Raw genomic sequence first — 16,481 nt, 5'->3', positions numbered from 1 at the left:
GAGCTTGTGGGGCTGGCGATGGGGAGAAGTGCGCTGATCCCGGGACTGCAGGCAGCTCTGCACGGCCATCCGGAGCGGGGCGGGACTTCGCGCCCAGCCCCCAGTGGCCGCGCAAAGCTGCGCTGAGCCGGGGACTGCAGGCAGCTCTGCGCGGCCATCCGGAGCGGGGCGGGACTTCGCGCCCGGCTCCCAGTGGCCGCGCAGAGCTGCGCTGATCCCGGGACTGCAGGCAGCTCTGCGCGGCCATCCGGAGCCGGTCTCCCAAGGGTTGCGCAGAGCTTCCTGAAGCCTGGAGTGCGAGAGGGGTCGGTGCGCACCGACCCCTCTCGCTCTCCAGGCTTCAGCGAAAGCCTGCATTCGCCCCATAGGATGCACACACATTTCCCCTTCATTTTTGGAGGGGGAAAAGTGCGTCCTATAGGGCGAAAAATACGGTAATTACTGATGGTGCTGTAAATTAACAGAAGTCTTCAATATGCTCAAGTACATAGGGATCATAGAGATCCTAGAATTGTGGAGTTGGAAAGGACCCTGGGGATCATCTAGCCCAACCCCCTGCAATGCAGGTGTCTCATATGGAGATGGAACCTGCTACCTTGGCATTATCAGCCCATGCTCTAACCAACTGACAATGTAGCAATGCAAGTATTAGTTTTAGCAGGAAACATAATTTGGCTCTGTCAAGGGTTGTTTGGCTTTGCTTTGATGTAAAGACCTGATCACATAACTTTGGAGGAGCTCTATCCGTAGAACATGAGACTCTTAATCTCAGGGTCATGAGTCTGAGCTCCACGTTGCGCAGAAGATTCCAGCATTGTAGGGTGTTGAACTAGATGCCCACCCTCATCCCTTCCAGCTCTACAATTCTCTGATTCCACAGAATGCATGCTTTGCATACAAGGTCCCATCATATTCCGTCTCTGGCAACTCCTGGCAACACGCCTGGGAAATAAGTCCTCCTGAGACCTTCCAAAATTGCTGTTTTCTAGGGTAGAAGGTGGAGTTGACCAGGGTGGCACAGGTGGATCTGGGTTGCTCTCCCAGCTTCCAAACACTGTTATTGTTGCTTCCTGAGACGGAGAGAAGGGCAAGGCAGCAGCAAACTCAGCTTGGTGCAAGCACAGCAGCTTGTGTTGGCTCTTGCCCCCATGCATGCCTGCAACCGCCAAGCTCCTTTGCCGTTCCTTTTCCTAGTAAGCAGAAGTGGCCTGTGGTGGTCAGAAGCCAGGAGAGCAATGCAGCCCCACTCATGCCACCCCACTGGCCACAACTGGACCTGACTCAATATCAGGCAGCTCCTTATATGTCCTGTCAGCTTATGCTCAAAACACTGGCACATATGCAGTCATTCAGAGGGCTGAGAGTGCTTATTTGTTCTCATGTTTGTAGCCAAGTGGTGAGAAATTCCAGCAGAATCAGCTCTACTGGATTTAGGTTGCTTTAGAGGAGAAAGCACTGGAGTCTTGTGGTGGTTTTGTACTTCTTGCTTGATTTAAAAATCTACTCTGTGGGAACAAAAAGGCACTCCTTCAGCAAGCAGCAGATCCCCCAAGTACAATTTGTGTGAGCCTCCCCAAGCTGCCCAAGTTCCAGCTAACTCAAGCAAGAAACCCAGTGATTTTTCCCTTACTGACTTCAACCAGTCTCTCTCTCTCTCTCTCGCTCAAACTCAGAGCTGATGTAGTTCTGACACGCAACAGGATCTCAGTTCTGAGTGTAGATTACTTAATTTAGAAGAAAGAGCATTAGAGATTGTGCCATTGATTCGATTGTTTGTCTTCGCTAGGCATCATCAGTATCTCCAATCCTCTTTTTACCCCTGGCTAGAGAGAGAAGATGCACAGGTTGCAGTGATGGTGGTAGGGAGGCAAGGAGAAGCTGGGGGTGGGATCCCAGCTATTTCTTTCCTAAGCTAGTCGACTCATTTCTGTCACATGGGGTCCTCTGTGCATGATTAAAGTCACCACAACTGATGGAGCTAGTATGTTGAGAAGAGTTCCTATTAGTAGTAACAGTAGTAGTAGTAGTAGTATTTCATTCATGCCTTGGTCCTGCCCCATTACTCTGGTTGTTCAATTGGTTGAAGCTGTAGGAGCTGGAAATAAAGCAGGCCTTGTGTCGCCTGGTTACTCATTGCCTCATTAGCACAGTGATGTATGAGCAGCCACACCAGTAAAATGATACTCAACTGCAGCATAAACAAAATGGGTTCATTTAAAATGCAGCTCCTTCAAAACTGGGCTCTCTCCTTTCCTTCATTAGGCTCTATATTTAGGAACATTTTAAAGCATGCCAAATTGCACATTTTTGAAAGAAAGAAAGAACGAAAGAACGAAAGAAAGAAAGAAAGAAAGAAAGAAAGAAAGAAAGAAAGAAAGACTTTCTTCTTGTAATTGTTTCAGGAACGAGAGTCAAAACAATGGTAGAATGTTTCCCCTTGGCAGTAGCCCACTAACAGCTGTCACTTTGGGAATCTGCTCCAATAACCCTTCACCTCATACCCAAACCCATGTAATATGCATATAAGAATGTGTTTCTGTGACAGATAGAGACCCTTATGATGCCATAATTATTTGATATTCACATGCAGTGGCCCCTCCATTCTCCACTGATTCTCCATAAGCAAAAACAAAAAACTTTATATATGACCAGAGGTTTGTTTTAAATATATACTGTATATATATTGAAATCTTAGGAAGTGTGTATGTCTGCCAAGTTTCTGACATTTTACTCTAAGATTTGGAGTTACAAAGAGAGTTCCATAGTGAACTGCTATATTTCACTTTCTAATTTATTTAAATATATTAAATATTTAAACTGCCCAGTAGCTTAGCACTAGTAAAAATCCTGCAGACATTCCCATGCTAATCACTGAGTCACTTTTTTACACATGCTGTATCCTGAATGAGCAGAATGGAAGCTGCCCATCCATTCTGCCCCCAGAGCAAACTTCCCTCTCTTTGCTCCCTGCTTGGCATTTGGACTCACCTAGGTTCAGTGGACAGAATGCAGTGGCACCTGAACATGTAGAACGCCATGTACACCTGATAACCAGTGGTTTTTACCCTCCAGTTTCACCAGTTATTTTGACACATTATCAGGCGTGTTCTCTAGCACTACACATGTAGGCATCAATACAGATTATGTCCAACATGCAGATAAGATAAGATAAACTTTATTCGCATTAGCCAACGGCCATAGCAACATAAAACAAGCAATATATACAAATAAAATATATACAAATAAAAAAGACACTAAACCCTGTTACCTCTTCAGCTTCCAACACCTCCTCTTCCCAGTCTTCTCCCTCTTCTCTCTCTGACCACCGATCATTGACCCATCACCATTCCTGGGGCTCTGAGCCTTCTTCCCTTGGGGGCTCCCCAGCTGGTTCCTCCCACCATCCTTCTGCGTCCAGCCAGTCCATGACATCAGATGAATGAAGGGGTGGGGGTGGTGCCTGTGAGAAAGAGAGACATGGAGTATGGGGAACACTGCTTCTATTTTAAGATTATACACAATCTCTGTGCAGGAAAAACCAAGTACCTCAAATATGAAATGTACCACAAGATAATTTTTGCACTGTGTGCACAGACAGAGCAGTGCCCTCACGTCCCTTCCTCTCTGGCTGATTGCTTCTATGGAAAGCAAATCTGTGCTTAGCCACTATTTCAGAACATGGTGCTCTTTATTTCCAGCAATCCTGCGTGTCTTTTGGTTTACACAGCACCAAAAATATGATGTGTATGGTGTGTTCAGAGTCAATGTTCTCACTTGTTCTGTTTAATTTTTCTATAAATTTGTCTTGCCTCAATAGCTTTTAATCCCTTTTCCCTGCCTTTGGAATGTGTTGGCAGCAGCTTGGCTTGGAATAAAACATCCATCTTGTCAAAGGACAGCTGTGGTAGCAGAAAGGGTGCAGACAAGCCATATTTTATTTTATTTTGTCAATCATCAGAGTATTTTATCTGCTTTCCCTCATAAGCGCTAAGGAAATAAGTTTTTGCAAAAGGGAAGAGAAGGTGTTGGGCCTGCTGCAAACTGGGAGCCTAAAATGAACAGTGAATTATTTTCAATGAATATTGTTCTGCCATTAAGATTTGTTTCATCTTCATCTTCCATCATGATTAAAAAGCCCTCCCTTGTCTAGACTCTTTAATCCAGATAATTTATCAGTTCCCTTTTCTAAACATATCTTCTCCCTACACGCTTCACGTGGGATTGTGCTGCCACTCTTTTGCTGCCACTGCTTGCTGCTACATGACAAGTTTGGTGCAGTACAAACATTTCTGCTAATGAACATTGCGATGCAGAGGCTTTGCATCCAACTAAACAAAAATCAACTGATTAATTGTATGAGTTTTTGTTGAGGAATTAATTATTAAATTTGCATAGATTTCATATGTATCAAACAGATTTTAGTGATGTAAAACAGCATATCCTGTTTATATTTAGTCTAAAATGTTGCTGCATGAAGTTATTAAAATAACATTTTCAGAGACCCAGTTCTCTCTTACTTAAGGGAACCTGTGCTTTTGAGTCTTGATATTTTTTTAAATAAAAAAAGGAATGCATATATATCCTTAAAAGGACTCTGCAAATCCTCTCAGCATTGCTGTTGATGGTCTAATATGATAACATAAGAAGATACGAGTCCTTGGTCAAGCAGTTTAACATGCTGCTTCCAACTACAGATGGACAAAAAAATTATCTGGTTTGCATTTTTCAGTAAACTAGTCTAATTTGCACTTCCCAATCTAAGCCTTCAGATTGCATACTTTTCCAGATTTTTCAATGCCATTCTCAGCCTTAAAAAATGGAATAAAATGAGTAAAAAAAAAACCCAACCCCAACACCCTTGCCTATTTTATGATAAAATATTTTTAATAATACATACATTTAGGTGAGATATGTCATGTCTCTTCCTGGACCTACTTTGCCACCCTTGTGTTTTGGCCTGGCTGAATTGTGTCCTGGAACTCTGATAATGCCTCATGGGGTGGATCTACACTCATGGTTCCTAACAAAGGGTTAAGGAATGATTTTCATAATGCAATGAATGCAGTACGTTTTCTTGAAAATTAAAAATGTGTTACTATAATGTGACACTAGAGGGTTCTGCAGAGCAACCAGGACCCGACAGTGGGGAGACTGCGTTGTTAAAGGTAAGGAACACCTTTAATTTAACAGTATGCCCTGTGATGTTTTAGAACGATATAGCTAATATCATTCTAATGATGTTTGAAAGGTCAGGATACAGCCTTGGTTGTCTGGATGGAGGATAGAGAGGTGTGTCAGATTCTCAAAGCTTTATTGGCATAGGTACATTTACATTAATTTTTCTGCCCACTTTTGCCTCTGGCCACACCCACCGCTATTGTTCCCGAAAGGGATGCAACTTTCAGGCTGAAAAGGGTTCTGCACGCCTGCTTTCTTCAGTCTAGGCCTTTTGAGGTGGGTGTCTGATTTGTTTGTTTGTTGCCAGGGTGGTTGAAAGTTTCCCCGTTCAGAAGAGGGTGGGCCTGCTCTTTGTCCAGTGTGCACTGGCGTACCTGTGTCAATTCCAGCTTGGTTTTGTTTACTTTCTGCCAAGCTGGCTGAGGCAAGGAGCCAGCGGAGAGCCACAGGTGTGGCTCGCACCACAAGTAAATGGTTCTATATTTCCAGGCTGAGAATGGCTGGTTAACTGGTTGACTTTTAAAAAACTGAGATCCCTATGTTCATTTCCTTAATATTTCAGGCCTTCAGGCCTTCTCCTTCGGTTACAGTCCTGGTATGAACATTGGGGCCTCCCTCATACCAAGCTAGAGTCATCCATCTCAGTAATTGTCTGCTGTACTCTGGACTGTCAGGGGCTCTTTCCGCCATCTGCTGCCTGATTTTTTAAACCAAAGATACCACACTTGCCTTCAGAGTGTGTGCTGCACCACTAAACTTGGAAGTAAGTTTCATTTATTTTAAAGGAACAGTGATTGATTTATGAAACGATTTAAAGGGCAGCTTTTTTAGGCACAGACCACCCAAGGTGCCATACCTCATCCATCCATCCTACGCATGCAAGCTGCTTCTATGTTTGCTTACTCAAAAGTCCAACTGAAATCAATGGGACTTATTCCCAAGTAAGTGTTCATAGGAATTCAGTCTTATGATTGCAGTCTAAACATTGAAATTCTTCTGGATGGATTGTTCATTTATTTAAGAATGGCTTTTATGACATTATAATTCTTAGCGATAGGCTCTATTTAATTAAATGTCAGATTCTATGGAACTGATGAATTACTATATTGTTATGAGTTTGTGGGTGCCAGACTCCTATAATCCCTGGATCCAGCAAGTGTTATAAACTAATCAAGCCTTCAAATTCTGGGAAATAGCCAGACTAGCTGCCTGGTTGATGGGCCATTAAGAGAACAAAGGATTGTGGCACTGCTGAGCGAAGAACGCACACCCACCCTGCCGCCTTAAACAGATAAAGCCAGAGTTTAGAATAGAGAGGTTAGGGAAGGAATTGCAGGAGCCAGAAGCTGAAGGCAAAAAGCTGAAGGTTGGAAAGCCAGAGAACCAGAGCATGCTGGCCGATTTCTGCTGGAATCCCAGGCTGTGGCTATGGAAGAAACAAGACTCTTTGGGGGTGTTAATGCTGTGAACCCCTCTATTGTAGACTCAGGTTACATATATGTGTAAATAAACCATCTATCATAAAGGCACCACAGTCTCCGCTCGCCTCATTCCCAAAAGGAAACACAAACCTCTTCTCCTTAATCACACACCTGGAACCCCTGAAATCTTCCACTGCTTGGAGATTGGGGTTTTATTGTGACTTACTATACAGTGGTACCTCGGGTTAAGAACTTAATTTGCTCCGGAGGTCCGTTCTTAACCTGAAACTTTTCTTAACCTGAAGCACCACTTTAGCTAATGGGGCCTCCTGCTGCCGCCGCACTGCCACCGCACAATTTCTGTTCTCATCCTGAAGCAAATTTCTTAACCTGAGGTACTATTTCTGGGTTAGCGGGGGCTGTAACCTGAAGTGTCTGTAACCTGAAACGTCAGTAACCTGAGGTACTACGGTATAGAAAATGGGAGGGATTTCCCATCACAGGTATAAATCTGTATACTGGACAAATAAAAATGAATAATTAAAATTAGAAACCTTTTAAAGCATTTCTAACATGTACATACATATAATGCACATGCTGTCCTTCCAGTGCAAATGAAGCTGGGGTATTGTGGTGATTTAGAGTATGAGCTGTGAGCCAAGAAGTCTATTAAAATCCTTAGGCAGGCCACCATCTTTCAGGCTTCTTCTACACCCCATTTGAAGAATGAGGATAACGGTATTGACAGTAGCTTTATGGATTTTTGAAGCCTAGTTTGGGTATAATGCTAAATCATGGTTTAGAATTAGAAAAATTACCATGGGCTTGCACCCTCACTACTGCTTCTTCATTATGTGTCAGGGAAGGAAATGGAAAATTTTCACTTTTGGTTTTGAATTCACCATAGACTGCATTTAGGAAACTTGGTTTTATTCTAAGCATGGCTAGTAGTGAGCAAAGTAAGTTCTGAAACTATGGTTTGATTCTGGCTTGTTGAAGCCAAGTAGAGTTATGAGAGTCAGCTTTCTGAATTCCAGCGTAGCAGGAAAATGCCGCTTATTTGAGATCAAAAGTGGATTCTTACAGTCTCCCTCCCCTGCACACAAAGGATGAGGAAAGGGGTGGATGTGTGAACCTAATGCTTTCTGCATCTCATTCAGTGCAGACTCTGCACTAGATAAAAACAAAGCATTATTACATAGATATATTTATTTAAAATATTTTAACCACCTGTTAGTGCATACTCTCAGTTTACACACTAAACCCAGGTCTTTCACAAAACCTTGTGGTTGAACCATGTAAGTTTCTTCTTCTAGGTCACCATAGAGGTCACTTTTGATGACAAAATGTGAAAACTTCATTTCCTTTTCTGCTGCTCATTTCAGCAATAGCCCAACACTCAATTCAACTTCATTCAAGTTGCTGGCCCTGATTGTAAACCACCTGTGAAGACTAAGAAGGGCCATTTATGGTTTTAAGCAAGCAGCTAGATTCTGGAATCAAAAAATGTTGAGAGGTTTTAAATTTGAGCAAAGCAAAGCTAATCGTTTTTTGCATATTTGTAATGATGGTGATTGAATTAGTCATTTGGTTGTATGCTGATGATCTGCTGATATATGGTTCAGATAAACAGAAAGAAAATTTTGAAAAAGGTTTAAAGGCACATTTTGAGATCAAGGATATAGGGTTAGTGAAAAAATATCTGGGCACATAGATAGAAAGAGAGAAATAAGGCTCTTTCTGATCAGCCAAAGCAGTAAAATTCAGGATCTGCTGGAGTAGAATGGCATGGAAACTTGTAAGCCGGTTGCTACTCCAGTGACTATAGAGTACCAGAAACAATATGATGAAAAAAGGAGCTTGAGGATGCTGACAAATTCAGAAGTATAGTTGGAAGTTTGCTTCATCTTGCAAACATATCCATGTTCAGATGAGCTGAACTGGGAACAAAGATTCTGGAATACTGGCTGGGTGACTCTGTGATTGGCAAACTGCACTAACATAGTCATCTCCCCCAACACTGCAGTGTCAATGTCTGTATCCATGAAATGGCTGGGAGGGGATGACACAACTATAGGAAGTAATCACATTGTCTGCCTCCCTTACCCCCATCCCCAATTCCTGGATACAGGTGTTAGAAATGTGATACAATTATCAGCTATATGGAGCGCTGCAATGCTTTTAAAATGCTTTGCAATGTTTTTAAAAACAAAATTCCTATAACTACCATTTCAAATGTTCTCAGACAAGCAAACAGTTACTCAAGAGCTCTACTGAAACAAGGTTTGGCAATCATAATGTCCTGTAATTTGGATAGCAGTTTTAAGGTGTTAGGTTGAATGGGCTGTGGTTCAGTGCATACACTCAGTCTTTTCCTAAGTACACTTCCAGACTAGTGTGCATGCAATTATGCGTAGGACTGTGGTCTTTTGGGGTCAGAAAAATGTTTTCAGGGAAAGCCTGTCCTGATTACACTCTGTGGGGATTTACTGTAGGCAATCCTGTGGTGATTACCTTGTAAAACTGGAACAATCTTCTATTAAACTCTTGCAAGTGAAAATGAAAATACAATCACAGCCAACATGAATTTGTTCAACTTATAGAAGGACTGAGAATAGTGATAGTTTTAGAGCTGAGACCTTTATATATATATGCAGTGGGTGAGGATCTCTCTCTCTCGGATTTTGCCAAGAGATCTCTCTCTGAGAGCCAGTGTGGTGTAGTGGTTAAGAGCGGTAGTCTTGTAATCTGGGGAACCGGGTTCGCGTCTCCGCTCCTCCACATGCAGCTGCTGGGTGACCTTGGGCCAGTCACACTTCTCTGAAGTCTCTCAGCCCCACTCACCTCACAGAGTGTTTGTGGTGGGGGAGAAAGGGAAAGGAGAATGTTAGCCGCTTTGAGACTCCTTTGGGTAGTGATAAAGCGGGATATCAAATCCAAACTCCTCCTCCTCCTCCTCCTCCTCCTCCTCCTCCTTCTTCTTCTTGGCAAAATGTGTATACCATTTTCCACACAAAAAAGATTTCCTGTAAAGTTCATTTCAAACACTAAAAATGACAGGCTAAGAAGAAGAATCCCATAATAGGATAGTTTGCTCTTTTCAGCCTTCTATTATTATTTTTAATGATATTTATTAAGGTTTCAGAAAAGATTACAAAAATAAGAAAAAGAAAGAAAAAAGAAACAAAAAATACAAAATACAGAAAAATAAAAACAATTAAAAACAAATCAATCTTTCCATGTCTTGTCTTTCATTTACTTGTTTCCCTGACCTCCTCACAACTCCCTTTTTTGTATTCCAGTTCAGTTAGTTAATTCAGCAAATCCTTTCCCTCTTTGTTTTTATCTTAATCCTTTATCTTAATATATTATAACTTTACATTCTCACCTGTTAACAATCCATTTTTACATACTCCTTTGTAACATTACTGCCAAAACCACTTAACTTCATTCCAACATCATTCTAACGTTCATTAATTTTGCAGTATTTCTGTAAATAGTCTTTAAATTTCTTCCAATCTTCTTCCACTGACTCTTCTCCCTGGTCTCGGATTCTGCCAGTCATTTCCGCCAGTTCCATATAGTCCATCACCTTCATCTGCCATTCTTCCAGGGTGGGTAGATCTTGTGTCTTCCAATACTTAGCAATAAGTATTCTTGCTGCTGTTGTATCTTTTCAGCCTTCTAAGGCAACTGTGCTGAATAGGAGAGCACCTTAGAAAGAATAGAATGTATATGTGTTGCACTAGGCCCCACTTTCCAGGGTCAATGGGACAAAATCCCAGCATTTCCCCCCATTAAATATTCTGCTGCCTCACACTGAGCATGAGTTATAGACATCCCAGCTCTGTTTAATGTGCCTATCGAACAGTACAGCATGCTGCCAAAACCACACTTTTCTAACTCTAATGAACGGAGGAGTTACTGCGTTGACTTCTCCCGCTGGCTTTTAGAGATTATTTTAAGTGTACTCTGTGTGAAAATTGAGCTGAAGCCCTGGAGGCGTATTTCATCGAAGACCAAATCCTTTCTCTGTTCCCACCATTCCTGCACAGGAGATTGCCCTGGGAACTAGTTGAGGAGGCGGGTAAAAAAAAGAAAGCCTTTGCTGCCTCTAAACACTGTTTCCTGAGAGCTAACTGGGAACATCTTGAGAACAATTCAGCTGACTTGAAGTTACATCTAGTTTGAAATACAGTGTGCAACGACACTTAGTATTTTATAGGTTTTATCCCCTCTGTTGTTTACAGGTCATCTCGGCTGGATCTCATTACACAAATTAGGTGCCTTTTATGACTGATTCCGCTTTGCATTTTTGAGTGAGCTGTCTGTGGTTTCTGGGTTGCTGCTTTGGGCTCTCTATTTAAGAATCTCAAAAGCGCAATTGATCATAAGTCAGGACTGAATGAAACATAAGAATGTTAGAACTGTCACAGTAGGTCAGACCAATTGTTCACTTAGCCCGTCTCTAGAAGCAGCCCATAAGGGACATTTCAGATCATAGTTTGGAATGATGCATTCACTAATTATTTACTCCCATGTTTTGGCAATCAAAGCATATACGAACAAACACATTTCATATGAGGCTGAATATTCTGTTCAACTTGGCTAATAATTGTGGATGTACCCATCATCCAGAATTAAGGGTAGCTCAGCTTTTCTTATCATTGTATGCCCAGACACTTTTGCAAGTCCCAGGTTTAGCACATTTCTTAGCCCCACTTGTCAGAGAGAAAATACTGCCCATTATCCCCTTATGGTGCCAAGCAGCCAGGATTGACTCATATGCTCTCACCTCCATTTCTCCAATGCCATCCCTTCTTATTTGATCTCACCATCTTTCCATCTTCTTCAAGTCAAGTTTGTGGTGCTGTAGGAATGCCCAGAAGCTGCAGTTTCTCCTGGCTTATTTTCTGCCTTGTCAGGACTTGCTTTCCTCTAGACTCCACACACTTTGAAAGCAACATTTTCCAGAGTTCTGCTAGAGGAGGCATGGTTAATTTTTCAGAATTAAAAATTGGAGGCATACTTTCCTTTTACATCCACAAAAGTTGACTCTTAGGATGTGTAAGAATAAGAATGATCCACCCTAGAAAACCCCATCTGCTGTGCTTCTGTTGTGTGTGCCTCTATGAGCAGGTAATTCTATTAGAACAATAGAATTGCTCTGGTGTTTCACCAACCTGATGGTTTGTGTCACTTCAGGCAACCACAAGGCAAGGGTCATCTAGTCCAACCTACTGCAAGGCAGGAATCTCCACTAAAGCATCCATGACAGATGGCCATCCAACCTCTGCTTAAAAACCTCCAATGAAGGAGATTCCACCAGCTTCTGAGGGAGTCCATTCCACTGTCAAACGGTTCTCACAGCTGAGTCTTCAGCTCATATCTGATGTTGAGGCAGCATGCCAGAATCCCCCAGTGGAGACTGAATGGAAGATCATGTTAGAGCACAGGAATCATGGAGGTGGCAACAGGCAGCCTCCTCAATGGGGTGGGGATGAAATTTGGCTTCACAGGAAACTTTAGTTTTTGGTAATTTGCCTCGCAGCATCCAGTCCCACATGGCACAGAATGGGGAATTACTGCTGTAACTATTCTGCTTTTCAAATCAAATCCTTGATCCCATTGCTCAGCAGAAGAACACAGGACCCTTGAGTCCAACTTGACATGGTCCCTTTGACACCTTCAATGAGAGGCTGCCCCTTCTTACCTTTGTCCTTGAAGGAAGTAAGGAAAATAGACAATCCATTTACTAGATCAGTATTGGTGGTGTGGAGAACATGGAACAAAACAGTGGCCCTTCACCAGTGGTCCCATTCCTGGATCATCCAGCTTTTAGATGCACAAATAACTATCAACTGTTCAAGGATTGAGAGGATGTAGGCATTTACACAATCCATATAGTTTTCCAAGAGAAATTGCAAGGTAAACTAAAAGACACTCATACTACCTGGTTTCAGGTAGCTCAGACTCATTCTTTTGCACTTCATTTGGAGTGCAGGGCAGAGGGCCTACAGACACTTCCCTTGTTTGAATCCTTATGCAGCAGGCCAGCATATGCCCTAAAAGGTGCCACTTCCCAAATTTACAGCAATCTATTAGATCAGAAAGTGCGGATGGGGGTGCTAGAAGCCTGCAAATTGTATAGGAATCAGATTCAGTTGGAAGGCACTGGACTACTCCCCGTTCTAAACCATCTCAGCTCGCTAACAAGAGGCCTCCCTCAAGGTCATCCTCTGATGGCACTGGATGCCAGTCAGGCTGGCAAAAAGTAATCCCTCTCTTTCTCCTTTATATTGGAAGGGCTGTGGAAAGTTTGGTTCATTTATTCATGTTTGGTGGGAATGCCCTTATGTTAAAAACTTTTGGAAAAGAGTAATTTCCATTATATCCGCAATTACAGGCCAACCCTTTTCTCCAAATCCTGCCTTAGCCCTACTATCTTTGGAAATAGACTTAGACTCCATCCTGTGCCACAGTGAACTAGTAGGCTTCTTACTGAATTTTAGTCTCAAAACATCTGGAGTGCCAACGTTGAGGAAGCCTGCACTAGGCACAGGAGGGCAATTGAAGGCATAACGTATAGAGAAACGTGGACCCCTTTCTTTAGCTATGTTAATGACCAAAATCCAGACCACCTTATGCAGTACCAATTGCTCAATATTCTCAGTGGAGAGGTTACATTTGAATGTTTGAATGCTGGGTGATTAAGTGTAGGTCTAGAGACAATGGATAAAACACACACCATTAGAGGTACTGCTAGATAAATGTTTAATGGTTATTGTATTTGTTTAAAAGCAATAAAAATTGTGGGTTTTTGTTTTTTTTACAAAAAAGTTCATTGCAGATTGATTCTGCATTACCCGGCAATGGGTGCATCTGAGAGCAGAAGTAGGCTGTGCAAGCAATGGGGGCAATGGCATTGTGGGTCAGCATATAGCAAGGGCATAGTCACAGCTTCTTCATTCAGCACAGAGAGAAAAGGGCATGGATGACTTAATCAAGGAGAGGATTTTCAAATGCCTATCAAGTAACTGCAGCCACCCCTTTTGGACAGCAGGCTCTAGAACCAATCTAGATTACAGACATGACACAAAGAAGAGAAAATATTTTACACATGAGGCAAAACTTCAGCATTTAAGATTTATGATTGGTGCTTTTAGAATCTTCCTGAATCCATTATTATATTTCTCTCTGTACTATTTGTATTAGTCTGTTGTCCCGCTGGCAATGGATTACGCATGCTCCAGGCTGAGGCAGGCAAGGCGAGCGAGCAGGTTGGGGGGTGAGGGAGCAAGGAAGGAGACGGCGTGGGGTGAAGGGAGCGAGAGAGGCAGCAGCTGACCAAGCTGAGCTTGTGGTGATGGGTGGAAGCAGGCGGGGGCTCTGGACTTGTGGTGGTGGCCGGGGCTGAGTGAGTGGGGCAGTGCAGCAGCATGGCTGAGCAAGTGGGGCAGAGTGGGTGCATGAGCTGCGCTTGCAGCACTGGGTGGGCAGCCTGGAATAGAAATCATCTGCATGACCCAACGTTTTATTTCCCTCCAGCGTGACCAGAAAACTGACCCCAACGGTGGGGCAAAGGCAGACAAGGACCGGATGCTAAAAGGGGATCACTGTGTTACCAGGGATGGGTTTTATTCGCATCCCCAATATTGTCCTTTTGGTTTCGCCAATACAGTAATTATTTTAGTATGTGCTCAAAAGGTTGAAGAGCAGATCCAATCGTAACATGCTGATTTCTAGACAATTGCTGAATCTCAAGTATGTATTCAAGTCATATTGTGATGTGGAAGCTTTATCCCATAGGCCCAAATATTCAGGGACAGGCTCTATTTGCCAGCGAAGGATGAATTCTCTCCACATGGTTTGACGTTCTCTTTCCTTGGTTACTGCTGTACCTGTTTTATGATTGAGGTCTGGCTCTAGAATTGCAGCCGATGTCCTCCTGTCTCAGGCCATGCTCTGGAAGTTTTAACTTTGCCATATAAAATCATCTACAAGACCAGCTACCACCTCTGCAAAGACAATCCATCACCACAATCCATCAACTCGCCACCATGTCAAGGTTATTATCCTCAAAATTCACTTGACTTTGCATTTTAAGACAGCCAGATTCTCATTCCCTGCTGAGTTGGCTATGAGAATTTGATGCATTACCTTGAAAAACAGTCAACGACGGTACAGGTGGTATCAGTCCCTCATGTATCAGCGAGGCTGTTTTTTAATTCTGGTTGACAGAAATCTGAGTTGCTTTTCTCACTCAGCAAACTTGCTTATATGTTTGCTTCAACATGTCTTCAAACCTCTTCAGAGCCACAAAGAGTTCGGGCTCTGGCTTGGGTGGCAAGAATGGTTGGCCACTGGTTGGGGCAGGGAGGGATGGGAATTGTAGTCCAGCCATATGTGGCCATGGCTTCGCCCCCTTGATATTTTCCAGTTCCTGGGGCTGCTTGCCTGGGAGAACACGAATTCACGGACAGAAGAGCATTTCGAAGGTTTTCCTACCTACCAGCCCCTTTTAGTTACCGAGGTAAAAAGCCGAGAGGCTTCGCCTGCCCTGGCCAGGGGGAGCTGGTATCTAGCCGAGGGGCCGCGGGGGCGAGTGAGGAAGGGAGGAGCCGCGGGGGGACTCGGCCGAGCCCGGATTCCTCCTGGGGATCCCTCTCGGTCGCGCCCTCCTTCCTTCAGTCTCCGCGGCTCCTGCGCCGGAAAGCCGAGGGAAGAGCAGCAAGCCAAGGGGGCCTTTCTTTGTTTTTCTGCTCCCATTCCAGAACCCGGCCTTTTTTCACCCGTGCTCTTTTTGCTGAAAGGCAAGGAGCGCGCCTCTCTGCGCCTCGCCGGCCGCTCCGGCCCCGGCTGCTGCTCGCGGCCTCCTGGGCGCCCCCGCCGGGCCCTCGGAGAGGGAGAGAGCCCGGCAGTGGCGCGCCCGCCGGCGAGTTCCGCGAGCCGCCTCAGGACGCAGCGGGACGCGCGCAGAATCTCAGCCGCTCGGCGAGCGCGGGCCCCGCCGCCTCCTCCCTCCCTCCCTTCTTCCCGCCCTGTGTGTTTGCGTCTCGCCCCCCGGCCGGCCGGCTGGGAGCTGCGGAGGATGGAGGCGGCGCGCTCTGGAGCCGAGCCAGGCTCTCTCCCTCCGAGAGACCGTTAGCAGCAGCGGCAGCGTCGGGGCCGGGGATGTGGTCGCCTAGGGAAAGCGCTCCTGGCAGACGCGGGCAGAGCAGCAGCAGCGAGCGAGAGAAAGGGCTGCGCCTCCCTGCCAGCAAGTCCTCACAAATGGATGCTGCCGCCGCCGCCGCCGCCGCCTCTGTCTGTTAGGCCAAAGGCCCGAGGAAACTGGATTTAATGAGATGCTTTCTTTCTGGGAAGAGGGGGATTGAAATCTGAATTGCTCCGCCGCCGCCGCCGCCGCTCCTGTTGAGGTGGAGGGAAAGGTAACGCGAGTCTTTGTTTCCATCAAGGGGCGAAGCCATTGAGAACATGCAGCATTTTCCTTTGCCTTAAAAGGGGGGGGGGCTGAAGGGAAGCACAAACTGTAGCTGCTTTGTGATGCCATTTTTTGTAGGATCTCATTATAACATGGAATCGCTAGGTCTTCCCATTTAAAAAATAGGTTTTTAATGCCTAGGTTTAGGAAAACCATTACGTTGCAGGAGCTGAGAGAGGGAAAGCAATGTGGATTGGCTTTAGGTGTGCTGGGGTTGTGGCTGGGGGTGTGAGGAGAAAGGTACAAGGAATCATCTAAATTCAAACAAGTCTGGGAGCCTTTTGCTAGGATCTGCTAATATGGAGCTGTTCCTTTGCGCTCTAAATGGATGCAGCCTGTTTAATGCACAGCTTGAGGCTTGTAAAAGGTGAAACCTCTGGAATATTTTTTGTTTTCAT

The 16,481-nt window shown here is 44.3% G+C and overlaps 1 protein-coding gene across 10 annotated transcripts in view; it reads left to right on the top strand.

Moving 5' to 3' along the window:
- The window catches only part of FRMD4A (FERM domain containing 4A), a 464,351-nt gene that overhangs the window by 242,479 nt on the left and 205,391 nt on the right, over positions 1 to 16,481 (top strand). For 3 of the 10 annotated variants that reach the window (XM_053406334.1, XM_053406322.1, XM_053406323.1), the window contains exon 1: positions 14,970 to 15,132. The exons of 6 other annotated variants lie outside the window; for them this stretch is intronic. In XM_053406334.1, coding sequence (XP_053262309.1) covers positions 15,004 to 15,132 — 129 coding nt within the window. In that variant the 5' untranslated portion in view covers positions 14,970 to 15,003. Of the gene's footprint in view, positions 1 to 14,969; positions 15,133 to 15,643; positions 16,031 to 16,481 lie in introns of those variants that run through there. One more of the 10 variants, XM_053406333.1, reaches the window with a different exon arrangement.

Source organism: Podarcis raffonei, chromosome 10 (genome assembly GCF_027172205.1).
Source record: "Podarcis raffonei isolate rPodRaf1 chromosome 10, rPodRaf1.pri, whole genome shotgun sequence".
NCBI classification, from domain to species: domain Eukaryota; kingdom Metazoa; phylum Chordata; class Lepidosauria; order Squamata; family Lacertidae; genus Podarcis; species Podarcis raffonei.
The sequence above is the reverse complement of the archived record's forward strand: the minus strand, read 5'-3'. Positions and strand labels throughout refer to the sequence as shown.